Source organism: Phocoena phocoena, chromosome 6 (assembly GCF_963924675.1).
Source record: "Phocoena phocoena chromosome 6, mPhoPho1.1, whole genome shotgun sequence".
In the NCBI taxonomy this organism is placed as follows: Eukaryota; Metazoa; Chordata; class Mammalia; order Artiodactyla; family Phocoenidae; genus Phocoena; species Phocoena phocoena.
In genome coordinates this window covers 10,066,625-10,090,823 of record NC_089224.1, presented here as the reverse complement: position 1 = coordinate 10,090,823, position 24,199 = coordinate 10,066,625, and the positions used below count along the sequence as shown (strand labels likewise).

The window sequence follows — 24,199 nt, the reverse complement described above, 5'->3', positions numbered from 1 at the left end:
GTTGTGGATTTATGACCCCGAAGACTACAGTATCCCATCCCTTTGCTTATTTTCCCAACTGCTGAAAGATAACTATATCCATTAGAATTGAGAATCTGTCTTAAGATTAGCGATTCTGAAAACTGACTAGATGAGTATAATTCTGTGATTTGTGAGACATGCATTCAGCCAGCCAGCAGAACATTCTGATTATCTGCTTACATTCAAAGAAAATAGAATTATCACTGCAGTTAAAACCTTCAAACACAATCTACTCCTTTAGGGATCAAAGTATTAGATGTGCTGCTTAAAGGATGGTGCTACGTAAAAAGAACTGGAGTTGGCCAGACATTTCCCTCCCCAGATGTTTCCACAGGCCACTTTGGTGACTCAGAAAACCCTTCACCACATATTCCTTTACCACCCGCAGCCCCGCTAAAAAGAAAATAAAGCCAGCTTACCAAAATCAGCGAAAATACAGGTAGTGCTTACCCCTGAAATATGTATTTTTTTGGAAGAAAACACCAGAAGTAACCAGAGTAAAGATGCCGTCATTCTAAATCATCATACCTCCCAAGCATTCGAAGCTCGAAGTAGCCGCTGACACTTGCTAGCCTGTCCTGTGTGCCCAGCACTGTGCGGAGTGTTTTCACTGTCTCATTGATTCTTGAAGATTCACGGACCATACTGAGCAGTACCCCCTAAATGAAGTCAAGTAAAATCTCCAGTCACTTCTCTCATCCTGGAACATTAACAGGATGTCTGCCTGGCCCTGCTGAGTGAAATCTCTGTACTTAACCTGTTCCTTTTTCTCTTGGGCATTGCCGGATGATTCCCCCCCGGTGCACTGTTGCCCCGCCATCATTTCTGTGTCGACACTGGACCAGTGTCACTGTGATGATCTAGACACCAGGGCATCCTTCCTCCTTGGCCTTTCTCCTGTTACTCATGGTGACAGAAACGCAGTGAGGCTTGGCAGCTGTGATGCAAAACCTCGTTTCAAGTCCCCTGTCCCCATCTCTGCCTCTAGGAGGTGAATGGGAAGGTCTTGCCTTTTGCTGGGATAGAAGATCTTGGCTGTCACAGTCTGAGTTCTTAGGAGAACTCGAATATCCTAGCATTGCTTGGGGGTAGTTGCACTAAGCGGAAGCAGAGAATACTAAAAGCTCACTCTTCCTGTTCTCTCTCTATTCAGCTCTTGGAGCATTTTTTCAGTGCCTGTGTTTGGAAGTTTCGCTAAGCCATTCCAACTCAGTCCACTGTCCCTTCCGTCACAATCACGAGAGGCAGTGGGGCTGGGCCAGTGCTTTGGAGATTGGAGGCTCTGGAATGCCAGTGTTGGATCAGTGTCTGCCCCGCCGTGGGCTCTCTGGCTCGGCGTAAGAACTTTCTGGTAACCACAGTCCAGCTCAGGGGCGAGCTGCCTTGGGGTTGGTGTGGCGGCTCAGTGACTGTTGTCAGGAACACGGGCTCTAAGCTGACCTGAGGACTCAGCTAACTAAAATCCATGCGCCTCCCTCCCATTCTCCAGCTCTTTACCTCTCAATAGGTGGTTCTGCAGGGGCCGGCTCTGTCGCTTCTCTCTCTTCCGACCGCTTAGTCGTGCCCTAAGCATCCTTGAAGCCCAAGAACGGGAACCGCCCCAGGAGCAAGGCCTTGCTGGGAGTGGCCCTGGGAGAGGGTCCCCATGTTGACCACTGGGGATTGGTGGCCCTTGTAATAGGCACCTTGTTTCATTAGCCGGCTCGTGGGGGGTTTTGGTTATCCACTCCGCTCACCCCACCAAATAAACCCACCATTAAAGGGAAGGGAAGAAGGCACGTGTGCTTTCCACTGAGGTGCTCATCCCGATTTGGAATCTCTGGTGGCAGCTGGGGGCACTGAAACTTCAGAAGGGAGGTGTGGGCTCTTCCCGGGGAAGGCGCACGTGACTCACCAGCCAGTGTGCACGCAGAGCTGGTCCCAGAACACCTGTTCTCTTCGTAACTTCCCACTCCCTGCAGGTCAGGTCTAATCTCAGTCTGATTTCTGGCTTCCTTTGAGCACGGAAACCTCTCCTTTTGCTTTACTGGAACTAAGAGCCCAGCATGAAGTTGTGACGCTTATCCTTCCACTTCATCATTCACTGAAGCTATTAAACTGGAAAGAGAACGGCATTAGTGCTGTATTAATGTAAACAGCAGCCACTCTAGTGATATTACCCTGAACTCTTGTTTTTATGCCAGATTCATGGGGGGGCAGGGCAGTATGTACGTTAGGAGTGGACCGAATGAAGGTGAAGGAGCTGGGCTGTGGGCTCAGTATTGTTAGTCAGTGAACCCCTTAATCATTCATCTCTGAAAATGGGCACCACGAACGGAAACCAAAGGTACTGGGGGCGGGGCAAGAGCTCTCTGCCTGCACTGGCAGCTCTGGCAGGGCTGCTCTTGATTGCGCTCGGTTCCCAGAACCCTCCTCTCACAGGGGCCTCTTCTCTTCCTAGTAGTTTCTCTCGCACTGACGGTAGGAAGCGAGTCCGTGCAGCCCGAGCCTCACCCCCAGCCCAGCGGCTGCGAGCCTAGAGCCGGCCACCCGGGCACCCCGCGCGTGCTCTCCGCCCCATCTGTCCCTCCTGCTCTGCCCAAGCTAGAAGGACAGAGGCCTCTGCCGGGTCACCCAGGCCGCAAAGGGGGGCCACTGTCCCCGCCAGAAGATGCCGAGAGCGTCACAGCCGCCTCCCCTGGAAGAGCCCACAGCCTTCTCTGATCCCCCGTGGGCTCCCCTCCCTCCCAAGGCCGTGGTCACGCTGGGTATGCAGCACCTTCCGAGGATGAATTTCTCTTTCTGTTTTTTAAGTGCCTACACAAGTTACAGACCTCTGGGACCCGCCAGAGAGTCGGCCTGTGCCCTGCCCTCCCTCCCCAACCCTGCCCCTGGCCCGTGGGGTGGGTGGCCATGGTGGCTGCCCCTCACCAGGGTCCCCGGGTTCCGCAGGCAGAACAACTGCAGGGGTGAGCACGCGGGCTGTCGCTGTCCCCTGTGCTGCTGCTTCACGGGCGTTCCTGCGGACGGGGTCCCGGCCCTGGTCCCAGAGACTGTGTAGGAGCCTGCTTAGTGAAGTCCGCAGCTGCCGAGCGAGACAGCCTCGGAGCAGAAGCCCGGGTGTCTCTGACAGCCGCCAGAAGGTGCGTCCAGACCCAAGAGGCAAAGCGTCAATCAGAGCTATAAACAGGATTATTCATTTGCCGTCGTCGGTCACTGCACCCTGGCTGCCTGTCCTCGTCCTCTCTTCCTGGATTTGAGGGATCAGGGTGTCTGCCCACAAGGGCCCAGAAAGGCCGTCATCGGTAGGGGGTGAAACAAGATCAGAAGTGCATCTTTGAAAACGAGTGTGAGATTATTTGTTTGCCTCTTTTTTAAAGTACTTTAAGTCTGACCTAAACTCGGGGCCTTGATCACGTGGCGGGCGGATGAGGAGGGTTCTTCTGTGGCCGCACTTCAACATCGTGGCACCCAGCAGCGCTCGGGTGACTGGCTGGTGCGTTAGAAGGGTTTTGCAGAATGGAACAATCCATACCCAGGCACTTTATTTTCATTATGAATCCAGCATTTTTGTTCAGACAGTGGAGTAACCCATACACTGGGCATTCCCATTTAACACGTACGGCGTTTGCCAGAGGGACTGAGCTGGGTGGCCAAGAGGGGCGGTAGATGGAAGCGATGGGGGGGGCGAGCACCGCCGTGGAGGTGGCCTGTGAGGCTGCCGTGGAGCCGCTGCCCCCGTGAGCCGAGCCCCGAGCAGACCCTCGGCGCTCCAGGCGCCGGGCCACAGGTTCCACGGCGCTTGTCGGCTCCCCGTGTGGTAGTTGAAGAGTGTGAGCAAGGTTGGCGCGAGGCTGAACTGGGGGAGGGGAGGGGAGGGGCGGATTTCTCTCCGATCACCTGGAGCGGGGGCTCACCTGGAGCGGGGGCGCGGGGCGCTGGGGGATGGTTCCCGCCGCGGAACCCCATGCGGCTCCGTCTCCCTGGGTGTCCATCGTAGGGTGGGAACTCGCTGGCGCAGCGAGTTTAAACTGTAAGGCGAGTTGACGGGGGTCATTTGATCAGATGCCAGGGGTGCCTCGGGTCTGCCGGAAAGTCTTTAGCATCCGCCAAATACTGGCGTACCTGCGACAGGCTGAGTGGGGCCCCTGCGGGCAGGCGGGGGAGGGGGGGTCGGGGCAGAGCGTTCCCCCTGCCTTCGCCGTCGTGTCTTAGTCTTTGTGTTTCCCTTTGGTGTCTCCGGGTCTCTGTCCCCATCTTGTGCACCATGTGTCCCTGAGGGGAGTCACACCTGTGTCTGAGTCTGCTGTAAGGTGTTCAGTCTACCTCAAGGGGTCATCATGGTCAACTCTGTCCCATAGCAATCCTTCCGATGTCGCCACACACACTGGAATGTATATCTGCCCCGGCCCCAGCCCGCCTTCCTGTCAGTAACCTCCTGACCCCATCTTTTCCTCTATCACCACAAACTCCTAGTGCAAATTGGATGCTGCTTTAAATGTGAAAACACTTGTTCAAAAGCTATAAAACCTGAATGAAAGCTAAAGCTGAATTTATAAGCCTTGTTGCATATGAGCCAAAAGTGCAAAAAGCTCTATATAATGAACTAACCTGCCACTCGTATAAATATAAATATATATAAATATATTAAAATCAGACTGTTCTACAAAATTGTGTATTTGTATTTTTGTGTACGTACAATTTTCTGCTAAGCAGAAGGAGGATGTAGTATAGGATGCTGTGAGAAGAGATTTGGTTTAATCCTATTTCTTTGTTACTTATTTTTGTTAACATCAGATGCCTGTCTTCGTCTTACGTGTAATGACACTGTTTGGAAAGCTGCAGTATCTCTCTTCCTTAGGGGCAGAGTCCATGAGAGAATGAAATGTGGGGTGGAGAGAATTGTCCTGGCCACCGAACACGGGACAGTGGCCCAGGCTGCCCGGGAGCCACTCGAGGCCCTAAGGTGGGACTGAGGGAGGGTGCAGGGAAGCAAAAATCCCGTTTCTAGACATCAGCTTCCAAACAAACAGACTGTCAGAGCTAACGCAGATGCCCCACCAGCCACTGGGAGGGGACGTGGGACCTCTTGGAAGTGAGGGACAGGGCCTCTCATCTCTGGGCCAGAAGCCTGCCCGGAAAGCAGCAGGGGGCTGTGCCTGGCAGTGCTGCCCTGCTCACTGGCCCTGAGCTCCCCGCCCCTCTTCCAAGTAGTCGCTGCCTTTTTCAGATCAGGTTACAAAACGCCTCCCCTCTGCCGAGCTGCTGGCGCTTCATCCCCCAGGCCTCCAGCCCCAGTTAACCTGGAGGGTCTCAGAACCCACCTTCCGCCGGTGCTAACACCCAAGAGGGGGTAGCGTGGCTGCCAGCAATGGCCAGAAACCGCCCATCGGACAGGCCGGGCCGGAGGACAAGCTCCGCGTGCCCGGGACAGCCGGCCCTCCCACCACAAAGGCGTCCAGAGGCCCTGGCCTGGGACTGCCTCTGCTGCCCACCCACCTCTCAGCCCCAAGACAGTCCCTCGTGACGTGAACCTTCTCTAGGGAGAGCGATACTGCACCTTCACCTGTGGGACTCATATTTATAACATTGTGTAATGACTGTAGCAAACAGCCCTTGTTTCTAGATGTAAATGGTCAAAGAAACAAGCGCTCTATTGTATTGATTAAAATAGTTCCAATGAGTCCTGTATCATTGTATCTCCTATTCTGGATTAGTGCCTTTTGGACAGTAGACTGTTCTGTAATTAAAATGTAGTATACTGCTTTTTTGTACAGTTTTGTTTTAATAAAACTTTTTTTTAATTTGTGTTTATTTTAGTATTGTACCTATTAGAGAATAAAATGTATAACTGAACGAAGACTGGTCGGGATTTCTTTGAATAAGAACAGTCATTTGGGAAGTGCCCTGCCACTTCTGTTCTGAGCATCTGTCCTTTCATGCTTTGAAAATGGACTGGTGCCCCAGAGACCCGAGGACACTTGAAAGGGGTTAAGGGGACAATCAAGCACTTCCTGGTTGAGGGAACGTCAGCCGTGAATCCGGCCCCTTCTCCTCCAGCCTGTGCTCCCTTCATGTCTGCCCCGAATCCCCCGGGATCTTCCCGGCCCGTGATCCCCTCACTACAGGCACCATCCTCCCACATCCTAAAACCACTGGGATGCTGGAAGCTTCTCTTCCATGAGGACCACACCCTTGGACTTTGCTGAGCCGTGAACTCCCACCTCAGGCCATGCCCCGAGCACCTCATTTTCCTAGAAGAGCCATCCTTCCTGGGGCTTCACCTTTAGCAGTAAAAACACAATATGAAAGAAAGCTGAAGCTTTGTAATTTGTGTAAGGCGTCTAATGGTTGGGAGCAAATTCTTGAGCAGGACTGAAGGATCGGGTGCCAAAGCTCCCCTTTCACCCGACAGGCTAGGATAGGTTCAATGACCCCTCCTCAGAGACGCAGTCTGTTTTCTCATTATGCATAACTAGAAAAGACTGCAAAACTTTAAGCTGCCCTCAAACCCTGTCTAAGTTGCCAAGGTAGATGGGCGGGTTTTCGGGGGATGGGGATGCCGAGGACCATCCCCTCCCGCCCCGTGCCCCTCTACTGGGGCCAGAACTGCTCTTTCTGGTTCTGTCCTTCAGGGCCCACCTGCCCCCAGAGCACCACCACCCCCGCGCCTTGTCTGCGAGTCCTCCAAACACACTTGCCTGGAGGTCACCTCCTCAACCCCTAAAGCTCTGGAGCCCCTCTTGTGGGCGCCACGCTCGAGGTTCTGCGACCGTGGGACTTGTCCAGCGACACCAGGCCTGGTGCAGGACGGCGCACACATGTTCCGAGGGACCCAGTAGCGAGAGAGTGAATGAACTAAACGTGACATACCCACTAGCGCCCATTTTGGGGTCTGAGCAACCGTGAAAACCCCACAGCCTCGTGCAAAGGAGATCTCATTGAGTTGCAAGACAGTAAGTAGCGGCTCGAAAAATACGATTTACCCTAGGAGCTAAATCAATCTGAGACTCTTGCCTGAGAGCAGGACAGCTCCTGGCTGCCAAATTTCTGTCATTATTCGGCAGTGCTTATCTCTGAGAACAAGTCTCGGGCACTTAGGAATACAAACAAGTCCCGCCAAGACGTGCTCTGACTGGCGGCCACCTCTAATCAGCCCTCCCCGTGGCTGCAGCCCTAAGTTTGCAAGTACCTTTTATAGCAGGCGCAGGCGGAGTGATTCACCGATGCAGGGCCACCAGCGCCCTGGGCCGACTGCGTCCTCGCGGCTGTGGGCTGGGCTCCTGGACCATGAGCAGGACGGTGCAGGCCATCTCGGGAGGGCTGCTTCTCTCCCCGGCGCTGGTTCAAGCCCACGCTGGGCTACAGCTGGGTGCCACGTCCTCAGGATGTTGGCCTCAGGGGCAAGCAGGGCCCCACAAACGCTATCGGGCTTCACAGCCTGCGAGGACTGGACCGCCGGGGTGCACAACCATAACCCTCCTCCCCCAAACATCTCGCACAGAACCTTCGAGGGTCCACTCACCCATGCAGCAGTGCAAAGAAGTCCTCTGTTCCCCAGCTGCGGCGGCTGACAGGGGGCCCAGCGTGCAGGTCGAGGTGGACAGTGGAGCTGAGGCGTGAGAGCTGGGACACCCTGCTCCAGAGAAGCGGTCTCCCGGCTAGGTAGCCCAGAAGCTCCGATTACCTTGAACGTGAGGCCATCAAAAAGTTTCTGTTGGTCCTTGGCTCCTGAGAAAGGTCTCAACCCCACTGGCCGTGGAACCAAATCACAAGGAGCGCTGGGCTGTGGAGGTGTGCTCAGGGGACCTGCTGCTGCCCTGAACCTCTCTCTTCTAGTCTCAGTCCTGAAAAGCCCCACCCTGATCACTCAGAACCATGTCACAGCTGCCTGTGGAACAGTCTGGAATGAGCCCAAACACCCCTGCCTCAGGGTGGGGGAGAGGAAGGCAACCAGACGACCCAGACGTAGGCAGGAGATCAAATGGTTTTATTTAGAGGCTGCTGGTCATGTGACGGAAAGGCATACATGGTACAGAATTAAAAGAGGTTTAGTTCATTATACAGTACAAATCATTAAGTCTTTACAATTCATTACAGAGTCTTTGGATTTTTCTTAACTCCCATTTCATGTGTAGCAAATCAATACAGTCTCCCAAACAAAATCACTCCTTTATGTGAACCCGTCATATTTACAGAACTCCACGCACAGAGATGCTCCAAGACTCTCCCAACACGATTAGTCAGCAGCACGCAGGAGGCAGGACGGATTCCTCCGAGAGAAGGGTGCACATGGGGACAACGGGGACAGTGCAGTCAAGGGTCTCAGGCGCACAACCCATCCCGGAGAGATGTCTGTCCATCTGAGGAGCGACAGGCAGACAGACGGGGCGGTGATCCTGGGAGCTGGCGGCGTGTGAGAGCAGGCAGGCCTCGGGCAAGTGGCTCATTGTAGCCGAGAAATTATGTACCCGTGGCCTCCTGGTCAGTTTCACAGACGGGGAACTTTAATCCAAGAGGAGGAAGTAACGGGGGCAGGGGGAGGGGGGATAAGGGTCTGAACACCTCCTAGGCCTTGCTGGCTCCGCAAGGAGCCCGCTCACAGCTCACCGAGCAACAGGGGCCTGACCCGCTGGCCGGCCACTCGCACCGCCCCCCACAGTCCTCTGGGGTCCGGGCTGGGTGACTGTGTGTGTACAGAGCAGGAGGCAGAGGCCAGGAGGGCTCCCGCCCAGCCTTGACCTGTCCTCGTGCGGCTGGGAGCCACAGATAGACGGTCCCTCCCCAGCGCCACGCGGCTGCCGCTCCTGCTGTCTTACTAAATCCCGGAGCCTGACCTGCTAAGAACCGCATCAGGGATCCTAATGCTGACATTTATTTAAAATTAGGTCTGTGTGTTAGTAAGGCGAGGACAGAAGACGCAGGGAAGGGGGAGTCCCTCCCTCCCCCCTCCACCCAATAACTCAGGGTGCGGGGACTGCCCGGCTCCTGACTTAGGGACCGCAGCTCTTCCATTCACAAGCTAACGGGAGTCTGCACCAAGAAGCAGGGCGGGCTTCCTTCACCACCTGGGAGCAGGACGGTCGCCCCCCACCCCCCACCCCGCCCCGAGCTGCCCAGGAAGCTGGAGGCAGCAAGAGAGAGGCCGAGAGCATCCCCGGAGCCCCGCTCCATCCACCAACACAGCGGCCCAAAGGGATGTGTGGGTCATGGAGCCAGAGGGCGGGGGTCGGGACTGCTGGCCCCGTACCCCTGCGAGGACCCAGCATGGCCCCCACGCCCTGCTCTGCTCTTCCAGGGGCCGCCTCACTGCCCTCGAGGGTCCCGGGCCAACCAGGGCCCAGAGCTGGGTCAGGAGAGCCGGGCCCGCAGCTGCCTTCTGCCAGCAGTGCTGACAGATGAGGGTGCCCAGGGCAGCCCGCATGTTGCTCTCTGGCCGCGGGAACAGCTTACCAGGAACGCCGATGGGACGACGTGGCCTCTCTAACGCCACCAACACAGGCCCAAACCCGATTCATTCTGAGAAAACCCCAGGCAAGCTGGGAGCTACAGACTCTAGAGCAGCGACAGTGCTTTCCTCCCTGGAGAAAGCACCACCTCTGCACACAACGGGCTCTGGCCACCGCCCCCAGTCCCGGCAGCCCAAGGTCAAGGGCTCTAAGGAAACGCTGCTTCCCTGGGGGCAGAGATGCTGGGCAGGGCTGGTGGGACACTCTCAGGCAGGCGGAACCGGGGACGTTTGAAAAGCAGGCCCCGGGAGGAGGCGCAGGGGAGGCCGGGAGAAGGGGAAGGGCGCCTGAGGCCTCTCCAGACAACAGGGCTCCTCCCGGCCCGTGAGCTCCGGCCAAAAACCTGCTCAGGGCAGTGACTGGGCTGTCACCTCTTCCACTTCAACTCAACCGACAACGAAAAGAGCCCGACCCTTCACATCCCCCGACCGACCGTCCCAAGCCCGTCTGTGAGGTTGCGACGCCTGTCACAGGGCAGATAGGCCCCAGCAAGTACTTGGCTCCGTAAATGAGGGTCACAAACACCCAAGCCACCTTCCATTTCTATGGCGTCTTCTCTCCAGTGCGCCTGGTGCGGACTTTCTGCCCCACCAGGCAGGTCACCTGAGGCTCTGGGAGCGAGAGCCGCCCTCCTAGGGAGCGGGTGGTGCTAGCATCCACGGAGGAGAACCTCGCACTGAAAACAGGCCTGAAGGAGGGCTTCCGTGCTGGCAAGGAGCTTACGCAGAAGAGCTGGCACAGCGTTGGGAGCGCTTAATTCAGGGACACGCCCGGCAGGTGTTCCTCGGAATGCCAGCTGAGGACAGGAAGGAGTACAAGTGGTGGCCCGCCACAGACCTGGGGCACCAGGTCACTGGGCCACCACCCTGGTAATACCAAAGGCACCGGTGGAGAAAGGGCTCTGGACTAGGGCTGTCCCAGCGGGGCCAGGCGATGCTCTGGGATGATTCACACCATCCCCAGCGCCATCCGGGCCAGCCTCGCCCGTGGCTCTGCGAGGCTCCCTGGGATAAACCCCGCCGGCAGCGGGGTGGGCAGCTCTCCCTCCGCCTGCTGGGCTGCAGCCCCAGGCTGGGCAGGCGTCAAGGCACAAAACCGCCACGGAGCTAAGCTGGTCTAAGGACCCTCCCAGAACCAAAACCGCACCAAGGCCACGATGCCTCTGACCGACTTTGTCATTGGCCACAGAAGCACAACAAAATTCTCCAGGTTTTCACTGTCAGCTTAGAGTAAGGCCACTTGTGTATCTGCGATAAAGGACACAAGGAGGGGCAGCGTCCTCCGGGAACCCCCACCAGAGGCAGGAGGCTGGCAGCTCCCACGTGGCCACAGAGGCGGGCGGCGCAAGGCAGGCCCTGGGCACTCACATCCGGAGAATGATTGTGGCTCGCGAACAATTTCAGATTTTGAAAAAATAAATATAATAAATATATGCCAAGAACTCTGTTAAGGGAATAAATGGCAAAGAGAAAAAACTTTCTGGGTATAAAGACCCTAAAAGACCCACAAAGAAACCTCTAAGAAACCCCGTGGAAAGGAAGAGGGAAAGGCAGGAGGGGGCAGGCCCAGGGCCCCAGGCACCTGAGGTGGGGAGAGGTGCTGGGGGCTACGGGGGTGCGGGGCGCCGTCTCCACGGGAGGGAAAGGCACGAGTAACGGTTATGCTTTAAATTAAGAGGTTAACGGCATCACCAGCACAGAAAAAAGAGCAACAGCGGCCGCAGTCGCGGCGGCCCCAGGCCCAGGAAGACGGTGGAACCCTGCTCTCCACAATCCGGGACCACGCTGGGCTCCTAGAACCTTCCACCCGCGGCCCAGCTGCGACGCTGCCTCACTCTCTGGGGAGAGGGAGAAACAGGGAGAGGTCACCAGCCCCGCGACGTGCAGAGAGCATTCCCGGCCTGTCCCCACGGAGAGGGGCTAGAGGGCCCGCCCGGGGTTGTCCCCGCAAAGGCTCGGAGGGGCCCCGCGCCCTCTGTCCGTCGCCCAGGAAGGACGGGAGGCGGCCACCCCGCCGCTCAGCTGGCCCAGGACTTGCGGTTCTCCGGGTTCCCGGGGGCGCGCTCGGCCCGCCCCGCCGCGCCCTCGGCCTTGGCCAGCGCCGCCGTCAGCGAGGCCAGGTTGGTGGCAGAGCCAGAGAGCGCGCCACTCCTACGGGTCTCGGGGGCGCCTTGCGGCCGGAGCCCCGCGCTGCGCCGCCGCCCCGCGCACGCCGCCCTGCGCACGCGGCCCGGCCTCACCAGCAGCCCGTAGCCGGGGTTGCACTTGAAGTACTGCTTCCCGCCGATGGAGCCATCGTTCTTACCTGTGGGAAGGAAGAAAGGAAGGAAGACGTGGAGGTGGCTCCCCGGCCCGTGGGACCCCTGTGCTCCCAGGCCCGCGCAGCCGGTCCCCGTTGAAGGAGCGGGGCCGGGGCAGTGCCTCCCGAGCAGCAGAGGTGGTCACTGCAGACAGATCCCGGTGGCCTCCAGCACGGCCAGGGCCTGTCACTTCTGACGCCCACGTGCCACCAAGGCAGAGCCCGTCCACTCGCCCCGCCCTCGGCACCAACCGCTGTCAGTCTGGACAGTCAAGATGCAAACCTAGGATGGATGTCGTGAGTGGAACGATTATTTTTTCCCTAAATCTATTAGATGGAAACTGGCAAATTACCAAACTGTAGCTAGTGAGATGTCACGCCTGGTGTGTCAAGATGCGGAGAAGATGCCTCCTTGGTAAAAGCAAACAAAAAATGCTTTAAGGTGAAGGTCAGCACTGGGGGGGGTTGGGGGGAGCTGATCCCTCAGTGTCCGCCGCCCATGGTGATGGGTTGCTGGGGAACGTGATCTCTGCAGCAAAGCACTCATGAACTGTCCACACTCACGGCCTGCACCCCACAGCCTGCCTCCTCTCTTCCTCCCTCTCAAACAGGCCCACCCTCCACCAGCTCCTCTCAAGGTCAGCAGGAGTCACTCGGTCCGCCTCTCGATGTATCTCATAGGTGACCTCTCACTCTCCCTTCCTGCCTCCCCCTCAAAGGCGGGGGCCTGTGTGAGGCCCTGCCCTGTCCCTTGGGGGCTCGTCCACCCAGCCTGCCCTCCGAGAACCCTGCTGCCTCTTGGCTGCGTGTCCAGCCCGAGGTGGCCCCCTGACTGCTCTTCTCTACCAGGCATCCACCCCGCACGCCCAGTGCCCCTCCTGCCAGAACTCTGGTTCCTCGGGAGCACGCGCTCTCCCTGCTCTCCTCATAGCACTCACTACTATCACGTTTTGTTTGTTTACTTGGCAATTCTCTTCCCTCTAAAACGTAAGTCCAGGGAAACCAGAACTTTGTTTTGCTCACCAAGGTGTCCTCAAAATCCAGGACAGGGACTGGAACGCGGTAGGTGCTTAGTATTTATTTGCTGGATGAATTCGTCTGTTCGCTAATCCCCCTTTAATTCTTGAGCTCAATTACAGAGAGAGATGTCTTTCCCAATTCCCCTTTGCATTTCAGCAGAAATGGAATTTAAAAAATATTCCAGCCTGTGCTGCACTAGTCTTCTACCTCTTCCATTTTATGACATTCTTGGCCAAAATTATTTTTAAAGACAGTGATTTCACAGCTGAGCCTAGGGGCTGAGAGACAGTCACTGTGGCCTGGGGTTCACTGAGGCCCCTCCCGCAACCCTCACTCTGCTGGACCAAAGGACAGCTCCTCACTGGCGACACCCAGCAGGCCACACAAGCTCTGCTAAAACCCGTCTCCACAGCCTCCAAGCCTCAGCTCAGGGAGCAGCTGCCCCACCCTGGGACACGCTGGTGGGAGGGAGAAAGGCAATCAGGCCGGCCAAGCTCAGCATGCTAGACACAGAGTGAACTCCCGCCATATCTCCTCAAGAGAAATGAGTGTGTCCACGCAAAAACTTCACACACAAGTGTTCCCCGCAGCCTTACTCACAACGGCCAAAAAGTGGAAGCAACCCAAACGTCCATCAACTGACAAGTGGATGAACAACGAACGCGTCAGGGCATCCCTGACACAGACCACAGCTGGCTCAGCCCGGGAAACTCGGAAAGTGAAATAGTCACAAGAGGCCGGGTATTTATGGCTCCATTTATGTGAAAGTCCAGATTAGGACCTTTTATATCAACTTAGGCAAAAAAGTAGATTAATGGTTACCTGGGGCTTGGGGGGGTGGGTAGTGTCTTGCTAACTGACATGCAGCTTCTTTTTGGGGTAATAAACCCATTCTAAAATTAGGGTGTACAACTCTGGAAATATACTAAGAACCACTGAATTGTACACTTTAAACAGGTGGATTTTTTAGTATGTAAATTGCATCACAATAAAGCTGTTTAAGTCAAAAAGAATCTGCAGGCCATTTGCTACAACATGGATGAAACTAGAGAGAATTATGCTAAGTGAAGTAAGTCAGAGAAAGACAAATAATGTATGTTATCACTTACATGTGGAATCTAAAAAACAAAGCAAATGAATGAATGTAACAAAACAGAAGCAGACTCACAAATATAGAGAACAAACCAATGGTTACCAGTCGGAGAGAGGGAAAGCAGGAGGAGCAAGACAGAGGTAGGGGGTTAAGAGGTGCAGACCACTATGTATAAAATACATAGGCTACAAGGACATATTATACGGTACAGGGAATACAGCCAGTGTTTTATAATAACTTTAAATGGAGTGCAATCTCTATAAATTTTGAATCACTGTGCCATACACTGGAAGCTAATACTGTAAATCAACTATACCTCAATTTAAGAAAAAAAATTGGGGGGCTTCCCTGGTGGCGCAGTGGTTGAGAGTCCGCCTGCTGATGCAGGGGACACAGGTTCGTGCCCTGGTCCGGGAGGATCCCACATGCCGCGGAGTGGCTGAGCCTGTGAGCCATGGCCGCTGAGCCTGTGCTCCGCAGCAGGAGAGGCCACAACAGTGAGAGGCCCGCGTACCGCAAAAAAATAAAAAAGAAAAAAAAGAAAAATTGGGGACTTCCCTGGTCGGGCAGTGGTTAAGAATCCGCCTGCCAATGCAGGGGACACGGGTTCCAGTCCTGGTCCGGGAAGATCCCACATGCCGCGAAGCAACTAAGCCCGTGCACCACAACTACTGACCCCACGCACTGTAACTACTGAAGCCCATGCGCCTAGAGCCCATGCTCTGCAACAAGAGAAGCCACCGCAATCAGAAGCCTGTGCACCGCAACGAAAAGTAGCCCCCACTCGCCACAACTAGAGAAAGGCCGCGTGCAGCAACGAAGACTGGACACGTTCAAAAATAGATAAATAAAAATAAATAAATGAATGAATGAATGGCACGACAAAGTACATGTTTCCTTAAGTCCTGCCCTCAGTTTTTCTGAAATGATGATCTCTTGGCTTGGAGGTAGGCCATTCTATAAGGAGACTTAAGAGACTGGTGAGCCCACGAGGCTCTTCAATCACCTCGTCTTCTGTCCTCCCCCTGGGGGACCAGGAGCCTTGGGGTGTCTTAGGAACACCTGAGGCATCTGAAGCTCCACATGGGCATTGGTTTTTGTAACCTGAGCAAGCACAGCAGACAGAGCTGCTGTGACAATTGAAATGCAGACGCTTCTGTGACTAAAAAAGAAAAATCAGGATTTAAATTCACCAAATTAAGAGTAGCTTTCAATTAAAGTCTTTGGTTTCTGAGAAATTTCTGCAGGTTAAAAAAAGAGAATCTGACTCTGAAAACGCTTAGGAATCTCTTATCTAGACAAAATTCTTCATTTTGGAAAGTGGCGACCCAGGGGCTCAGAGACGTGAACGATGTGCCCAAGGGCACACAGCAGGCGCTGGGCAGTGTGGGGCAGGGCCAACCACGGGGGGGGCATGGTGAGTCGCCCCGGGACCCGGAACCTGTCCCAAAGCAGCAGCACTAACCTGAAGGTAAGTCTAGCTCCACTCCGACCCACGTGCCCTCCTGGAAGTCAGTGGGCCCCACGTATCTCACGATGCCCGTCTTGGTGGTGCCCACGGTCACATATTCTCCCTCTCTGAGCCACTCTGGGACCTCACTGGCTTCTTCAGAATCCGAGGAGACTTCCAGCTTTCCCGGGGCCTCTGCCCCAGCGCTGCCGTCACCCGGGCCCCCTGAGGCCAGCGGATCCTCCTCGCTCCCCGAGGGGCCACCAGGGTCCCCGCCAAGCATGCGTGTGAATGACTTCAGCTCCGAGGTCCGCACCTTCTGGATCCTGAAGGGAGGGGCCGGAGTGGGTGGCTGGCACCGAGGGTCAGCAGGCGCCGGCGGCCTGGAGACGTCGGGCCCTGGGCCAGCGGCCGGCTTCGCCTGGGGCTGGGGGCTCTCCGCCTTCTGGGGGGCGGCGGCAGGGTCACTCCTGCCCCGCCGGTCAGGCGCAGGGGGGCCTGCCGCCTCGTCCCGCTTCACCGCTGCAGCCCCGACAGGGGCCGCGGCCGCGCCATCTCCCTGCGCCATTCGCTCCGCCGGGCCGGGAGGGGCGCGGGACGTGACGGGCGCGGCCGGGGGCTCGGGTTCGGGGGTGGCCGGGCCGGGGCCAGGAGAGGGCAATGCCACGGTATCCATGCCGGGGCCGCAGGCGTCCGACAGGGTGGCAGTGGAGACACTGTGCGAGAAGTAGCCGCTGGACGCCTCGCTCAGGGGGCTGGGCGGCCCATCCGCGCCCTCAGGGGCCGGGGAGGTGGGCGCGGGTCTCGGGGGCCCGTCGTAGGTCTTGGGCGAGGGGGCGGCCGGCAAGGCCACGGGCACGTCGGAGGCCACGCACAGCCCCGCGCTCTCTCGCTGAGCCTGGAGCAAGGAGAGGAGAATTCACAGTTAGGCGTCCGCTCCCCAAAGCCTGGAGACCAATGCTGTTGTCAGCGGGGACATGACAGCTCCAACGGTGGGACAAGCGCAGCCGTGCAGCAGGGCGGACCCGGTTCCCACCTCAGCTCCCCTGTTCTGCCGTGCGACCCCCATGAACCAGATGCGCAGGCCGAGTAGGCTCCACGCTGGCGCTGCCCCTGCGGCGACTGAGGGCTAAGCGAGACGCCACGGGTGCCCCTCATCGCCTCTCCTTTCCGTAAATTGCAGATCTTAACAGCCGCCTGTGATGGCGTCATTTCTAGTCAGAGTTCCATATTTGGTCCTAGTCTCGTTTTCGGGCACAGAACTCCCAAAACCCTTGGGGTTTCCTACGTGGCAATAACAATAAGGGCTTCTTGATACTCATAACGAGGCCCTTTCAACCACGTCGGAGTTTGTTACGGGGATGACTTTTGGAAAGCCCCCAAGGAAGGGGGCTGGTTGCCAGGGGGAACAACCATGTGACTAGAGGATTCGAACTTTCCATCCCACCCCTGACCTCTGGGCAGCGACTGAAGGCTGAACCGATCACCAATGGCCAATGATTGAATCAACCATGCCTACACAATGAGGCCTCCGTAAAAACCCAAAAGGACAGGGTTTGGAGAGCTTCTGGGTTGGTGAACGCGTGGCAATCTGGGGACAGCGCTGTGCCCAGGGAGCGTGGAAGCTCCCCACTCTTCCCCTACGCATCTCTCCCAGCTGGCTGTTCCTGTGTTACAACCTTTTATAATAAATGGATAATCTAGTAAATAAAATGTTTCTCTGAGTTCTGTGAGTCACTCTAGCAAATTCATTCAACCTGAGGAAGGGGTCATGGCACCCTCTGATCTGGAGCACACTGGACTTGGCATCTGAAGCGGGGACAGTCTTGTGGGGCTGAGCCCTCAACCTGTGGCATCTGACACTGTCTCCAAGTAGATGGGGTCAGAAGCCGAGTTAACTGTAGGACACACAGCTGGTGTCCGAGAATCGCTTGGTGGTGGGAACGCATACGGGGCGGCCACCTCGGCGATGCGGTACAAGGTAGGCAGACCAGGCCCTCACACAGAGCGTGGCACACAGCAGGCGCACACCTCCCAGCGCCTCCCACTTCCCTGCACTCAGGCTCAGAACTCTTGCCCCCGTGTGAACGGATCCCCCTGCCCAATACCAGCTCCACGGGGAGACTGACAGCATTGCCGGAGGCCAGAAGAGCACTTTCCTCCTGCAAAACTGAAATGATGGTCTCACTGGAGGATCTGGAAGTGCCAGGGCACAGCTCCACCAGCTCGGGCAGGAAGCAACAACCCTGGGGCCTGCGGGCGGGGAGGCAGGGGGAAGAAGAGGAACAGAGGCTGCCTGCAGGCTGTGCCCTTCCTCTGAGAGGCCGTCTTTCAAGCTGCTGCTCAAGGCTGGTCCCATGTCACAGATGGTCCCTCTGGTCCCGGGAGACTCAGGCCGAGGAGCAGCCAGCCTGGCGAGCAGGGCCTGAGCGAGGCCAGAGCCACGCTGGCCTCTCCGCCTCACGTCACCGGGTCCGAGGGAGCCTGCAGAGACGCGCAGAGCCCCATCGCCTGGGGAAGACGACAGTCGCGGCTGCGCCGAGCTCTGCGGTTTCTGGCGCGCTCTAAAGGTGTCTTGCCTTGATAACTTAAGCCATTGGGAGAAGGTGGCGGACTATCTTTCTATTCCCAGTGCACAATGACAGGGAACGGGAGACAGAGTGGGGAGTGGGTTGGGGGGCGAGAGGGGTGCTGCTCAGAAAAAGAAATGTGTTTTCAATATTTACAGAAAGATTATTTATAGTACGAGAATGGCCATTTTCCATTTGAAATACAGGATTTATTTGAACTGGGAAACAGCTGAGATCTATAAGTCTCTTACAGTTACTTGGCTTAACTCAGCAATTTGATAAATCGTGCATTTTCACGTGAATTGTCATTTATATTCCTGTCTCCAGAGGCCCTCCTTCCCCCACAAGGCACACTCTCAGGGTACAAAATTAACAGTACCTCTTGAGATTAACAACCCATTTTTGTGATGGATCTCTGGGCTGCAAAATTTACTAAATCCAATAGATCAATAACTGTCACCAGTATAAATACTCTAAAAGATTAGGCAATCCTTCAATCATTTTTCTTTTGCAACTTGTACATATTTTATTTACTCTTTTCTATTTTAGTTTTAATATCACTGACTGGGCAGGGAAGAATACGCAAACAAAATTACAACAGTCTAGAATCTGAACAATAACTATGGCCCTTAAATAGCCTGTGTTCCCCACTCTCCAGGGTCCAACCCACCATTGCCAAATCTGCTGTCTGCTAAGGGCAGCTGGGCCCGTCCGGAGGGGGACAGTCCTGCAACAGTGCCCTAGAGCTCCTTGCTGTTCCCCCATCAGCGCTACTGGATCCTCTGATGTGGGCCAGAAAGTACTCGCTTTACAACACGGCCCAGACAGGCTAAAGGATTCACCCAAAGGCTCCAGTAAGTGAAAAGCCAGGGATCAGAGGTCACATCCACAGCGACAAGAAAAAGGTGATGGGAGGCGGCAAAAGGCGAGCCCAGATAACCCCCGTTCTTTCCTGCTGACCGAGCGCGGCTCAGATCCTTCCGCTTCGGCGCTGCGGCGGCCGCTCCCACTCGACTGGAGCTGCTATGTGAATGAGAACCTCCCTGCGTCTTTGGGTTACACTTTGCCACTGACATTCCTAAGGCTGCCAGAAAGCCTGGATGCGAGTGAGCCAGCGGGATGCTGAGCGAGCCAGCGGGATGTACAGCAAAGCTGCGCAGAGCATGCAAGGCAGCGCCCTTACGCGAGGGACTCCGTCTCATTCTGCCCCACCGGCCTTGGGACCCCAGTCCTGCCTCCGAGAAATGGTAAGCCCAACTCATAGGGGGCTGGGGGGGGAGGGGGGGCGTTGGGTGTCACAGCTCTGTCTTCAGTTAAATTCGTGAACACCAAGGATGTCCTGCATTGCAAAGGGCTGTTCAGAAAGTAGTAAATTCTTGAACGTCTAAATTTTCTTTCGAATTATTTGGCCTCTTTTACTATTGTTTTAATAAATAAAATTTCCCTATGATGATACCGCATTTCCTAAGAGGATGAACACACAGTGGGAGAAAAGAGATTTGCTATTCATAAGATCAGAAGTGCTGTTCATCTGTGGGAGATCATAAGAGACTGTTTTCTCCCCAGCTTAGCATATCAGTCTTTTCACGCTGATATCATGAATCAGAATGAAATGTAAAACTGAGAATTTAGTCAACACTTGGAATAAGGAGATTGTTCTGTTTATAGAAATCGCCTCTACCTAGCAGTGGGCTATTAAAGCCACAGACTACATTAGCAGTCAAGCACCTAAAAGTTTAGCAATCCTATGATTAACAAGTTGAAAACAGAAAAGTGTAACAAGCAAAATGTAGAGGGAGAAGACGGTGACCTATATTACAGTTCATTATCAAAACGGGAATGCTAAAATAAAAAACCACAGGTGTGGTCTCAACAATTATAGCATCGGGGCCACCCACGGTATGTGGGGCAGCCACCAGCAAAGGCGCCACCAGGCCCGACTCACTTACCTCCACCATCCTGGGCGTCCCGGCATCTGGGAGGGCTGACTGCACCATGATTCGAGGCACGGGCTGAGGAAACAAGGGAACAGGTGGACACAGGGATCAGGGGAAGCAGAACAGAATAACCAGAGAAGATTTCAACTGAACAGACAGGAGGGCTGTCAGGATGAACCACACAAAGCGAACTCTTACAACTTTCAGGAATTCTAACAAGTCACTGCCTAGCAGGCCTGCCCGGGGCTGGGGTCGGGACGCTGCAGAGGAAACATGAGAAGCCAGGGACTCAGCCAGCTGCTCGTGCCCAGCTGGCAACACCAGACACGTGCTGAAGATAGTAAGGTGTATGGTGTGCTCTCTCCACTCTCGCACGGCACACGTTAGCCAAGGGCTGCGTCTCTACATACAAGCGTTACAGGACTTCACTGGCCCGGGAAACTCCTGGTCGAGAGGATCACAGGCAGTGTCGTCACAGGAAGCAAGGAGGACAGAAGCCAGTGTGGCTGGAGCACGAGGCACAGCAGGGCAGGGATGTGGACAGAGGCTCTGGGGTCTGAACTAAAGCTCCTGGGCAATGGTAAGGACCCCTGCAACGCCTGGGCAGAGAGGGCAGGACATGAAGACCGACCTGCTGGCAGAAGGCAGGCTGGCTGGAGAAACAGTGCAAGAGTGAGGCGGGCCAATCACAGGCTCCAGCAACAGAGCAGGGGTGAGTGACGAGAGCCTGAGTTAATGGGCACAAGTGACATCACAAGAACGGAGCAGGCTGCTTATGGACACGTGGTTCAAGGAACATTTACAAAAAGAGAGAGTAAAAAAAAAAGACAAAAACTAGGGGGCTTCCCTGGCGGCACAGTGGTTAAGAACCTGCCTGCCAAGGCAGGGGTCATGGGTTCGAGCCCTGGGAAGATCCCACGTGCTGCGGAGGAACTAAGCCCGCGTGCCACAACTACTGAGCCTGCGCTCTAGAGCCCGCAAGCCACAACTACTGAGCCCACGTGCCACAGCTACTGAGCCTCTGCTCTGGAGCCCATGTCCGAAAACAAGAGAAGCCACCGCAATGAGAAGCCCGTGCACCACAACAAAGAGTAGCCCCTGCTCGCCACAACTAGAGAAAGCCCGCACGCAGCAACGAAGACCCAACGCAGCCAAAAATAAAGAAAAACAAAAACAAGCCCCAGGATAAGGAAAACAGACCTCAAAGGAGGAGCTGGTAACCATGAAGGAGTTGGTAGCTGCTGAGTTCACTACAGCAGGTGGGGAAGGGCACAGAGTAGACGCAGTCATCTCGAAGAAGCCCAGGGTCCACCACATCCGCCTTTATTCTCTCAACCAACGTCTGGCCCCTTCCCAGGCCTGCCTGCTCCGACACACAAGTCTGGACCTCGCCTCTAAGAGGGCTCCGTCCTGGCAAAATGAACACGTACCCGCAGTCCTGTCTCACAGAAGGAGTCAAAATTGGGTGTCGGAGTTTGTTACCATGGAGTTACACGTGTCTCTTCTCTTGCTGGCTCACTGATCTACTATCTAATCTAAGTTGCCCGGAGATCCCTCCAGGTCCCTTCCTCTGGCCCTGAGCACTCCAGGCCCTCCCAGGTCCCTGGTGCATCTGGGGGCCCAGGGGCCTCTGCTGTCACGACTCCCCAGACAGTCTGCAGGCACGAAGGCTGACGGCCAAAGTCTTGCTTCCTACTTGGCAGCCCAGACTCTTAATTGAAGGGAGAAGAGCCCACCTGCAACAAGATGGCCCACTGAGGGTAGGTGTCGACCTGCTGTGTTCACACACCAAACAATCGCGTTTCAGCAAAGGTACCGCTACAACCAGTTACGCCCTGGGACTGCCTTTGGGAGAAAAGTGCTAGAAGGGATTAATTTTGTAGAGGTGAGGGACCAGCAACAGGATTTGGGCAAAAGCACAGAGGAGAGGCGATTAAATAGGAGATGGTAGGAGATCCAGCTAAACAGATGGGAGGACCTAGGGATAAAGGAAAGGAAGACGTACTCTACCCTGCAAACACTGGGGAATTCCTCGGGGTTGAAGGCCAGGGAGAGCGAGGATCAGACGTGTGTTTAAGAGAGCCGGTGTGAGCAGGCAACAGCACAGAATGAGGGAGGACGCCCGCTGGCGGCAACGCCACGGACCCCCCGCCCCCCGCCGGGCTCACCACTCCCTCCCACCCTCCGGCACCTGCCCCGTGCTCCCCGCTCCCTTTCAGGGGTTCTCCACTTCAAGCACGTACCCTTCACCCTGTCTTACAGTCCTTCAGTGCACGGCCTACTCCCTTTATTTGTATTTTCCCCATAGTGTCTGAAGTCCCCCACGAACGGAAAGGTGTTCAGAGCGTAATTCTCAGTAAGGAAAGAAAAAAGTTTGTTAAGCTGGAACTCCAAAATACTTACATTCTTCAGTTAGATCTTATTTAAAACCGACAAGATTGGTGTGAAACATTCTCCCTTAAGGCGTAAAAATCCCACCAAGAATGGAACTATAGCCACCCAGGATGAAAGACTTTCTAAGATTCTTGTCCTCCTGAATGGAGCATGGAAACATAATTGATACTTTTCTTTATGATTCAGAGTGATTTAAAAAATCCAGTAAATGTTTGGAAAAGGATCTGCTGAAATGAATTAAAGGGCCAGCTTGACTGGGACGCGATGCTGGAATCCAGTGGACCCATGGGGCTTCCTGGTGGGGCAGGGCCCCTGGCCGAGACTCTGTGGCTCCAGGCTACTAAGCTGAAGGCTTCGAGTCTACCCCTGACCATCACTCACTCTCAACAACCACTTCTCCATCAGGCAACAGATCTGCTCCACAGAGATGCCTGCCCAACCCCCAGCATTCAGATGACTGGGGAGAACCAGACACTGGATGATTAGACACACCTGAAAAGGCTGAAAGCCGTGTCAACAATAAGATCACATCAGGTCTGAGTGGGTCCTGAGTGCAACTTCAAGAACTTTGACCACACCCACTTCGCTTCACACACTGGTAACTTCGGGGTGTCCCCTCCAAGGGGTGCTAGGTAGCAGTGGTTGCCAAATACCAACTCTGGACAAGAGGTGACCACAGGTGGATACTTCTCCAGCAAGGGACATGCTAAAGAGGGCAGGGGCACAGACATGCAGGACTGGCCGCGTACTGCTTTCTATGGAAGCTAGGTGCTGAGTACCTAGGGATTCACTGGAATATCCCCTCTACTTCTGTATATTTCAAATTTTCCCATAATACTGCCCTACATGATGAACTTAACTGGGGCTCTGCTTCAATGCATAAACTTAGCTCAACAAGGCTCAGGTCTCAGGCATACAAGGCATCGCAATAGCGCCGTGGGAACACAAAGACCTGAAGAATACGGGCTCGCTCGCAACGAGGCAGCAATCCAGTTTGGGGGAAGGACGGTATGCAAATAACAAAAACGTCAAGGAAAATGACAGCTATCAGAATGACAGTTTCAAAGCAGAGGAGATTCTGAGGAGGAAGGGGTCATCCTGGGACCAGGCCTAGAACACCTCCATGAGGGTGATTTCACTTGTGAGACAGGGCTTGAAGACGGAATGGCTTTTCCCACAGCTGAGGGACACCTCGAACATGAAGAGCGGCGTGACAAAGGCAGGCTACCCTTTGCGTCTGGCAGTGTTCCCTCCTCACTTCCCTGCCCAGGAAAAGCTACTCAACCTTCCAGGAGGTCTTAGGAGAGAGAGGATGATCTAGACTGACCAGTGCTGGGCAGAGGCAATGGAGGTCAGGGTGTGCAGAGGAGGCCTTGTATGTAAATTTATGGTGGATTTTCACAGGCAATGAAGAACTATCAAAGGTACTGAATGAAGCGGCCATAAGAATTAGGCTAACAGAAGATTATCCCTAAAGAGGGCAGACAGAAAACTTGGAGAGGTCAATTAAGCAGCTGCTTCAATGGCTCAGCGGAGAGCCGGTAACATAAGAGCCTGCACTTGGATGGTAAGAGGAAAAGGAAAGAGAAATGAAAATTTACAGATATGAAGGAGACTCCTGAACACCTGGAAACCGGGGGGAGAGCGAAAGACGGTGCCCAGGAAGAAGGGACGACAGGGCGAGGGTGACGGTGGCCTCAGCAGAAAGAGTATGCACACGCACCTGTGCGTGTGCACGATCATGGGGGGAGGGGTGCAAGGGAGGGGGTACCAGCCTTCTGTATTTGGCCATGGCCTTCGGTGAATTTAGCAACCTTAGTAAGGGTACAAAAGTACCTACAAAGTGCACTGAAATCTTCAGAGTGTCATCTGTCCTTCACACGTAACAGCTCACACTTCCAAATGGTGCTGCTTGCACTTTAATGCTC

General features: G+C 55.2%; 1 protein-coding gene across 1 annotated transcript in view; it reads right to left on the bottom strand.

Annotated features, from left to right (window-relative positions):
• Positions 1-11,526: 11,526 nt before the first annotated feature.
• KIF13B (kinesin family member 13B) overlaps positions 11,527-24,199 on the bottom strand; it is a 198,479-nt gene continuing 185,806 nt past the window's right edge. Inside the window, exons 40-43 of the mRNA XM_065879262.1 lie at positions 19,890-19,952; positions 15,975-16,268; positions 15,386-15,812; positions 11,527-11,813 (exon numbers count right to left, since the gene is read on the bottom strand). Of these exons, the coding sequence (XP_065735334.1) occupies positions 11,527-11,813; positions 15,386-15,812; positions 15,975-16,268; positions 19,890-19,952 (1,071 nt within the window). The remainder of the gene's footprint in view (positions 11,814-15,385; positions 15,813-15,974; positions 16,269-19,889; positions 19,953-24,199) is intronic.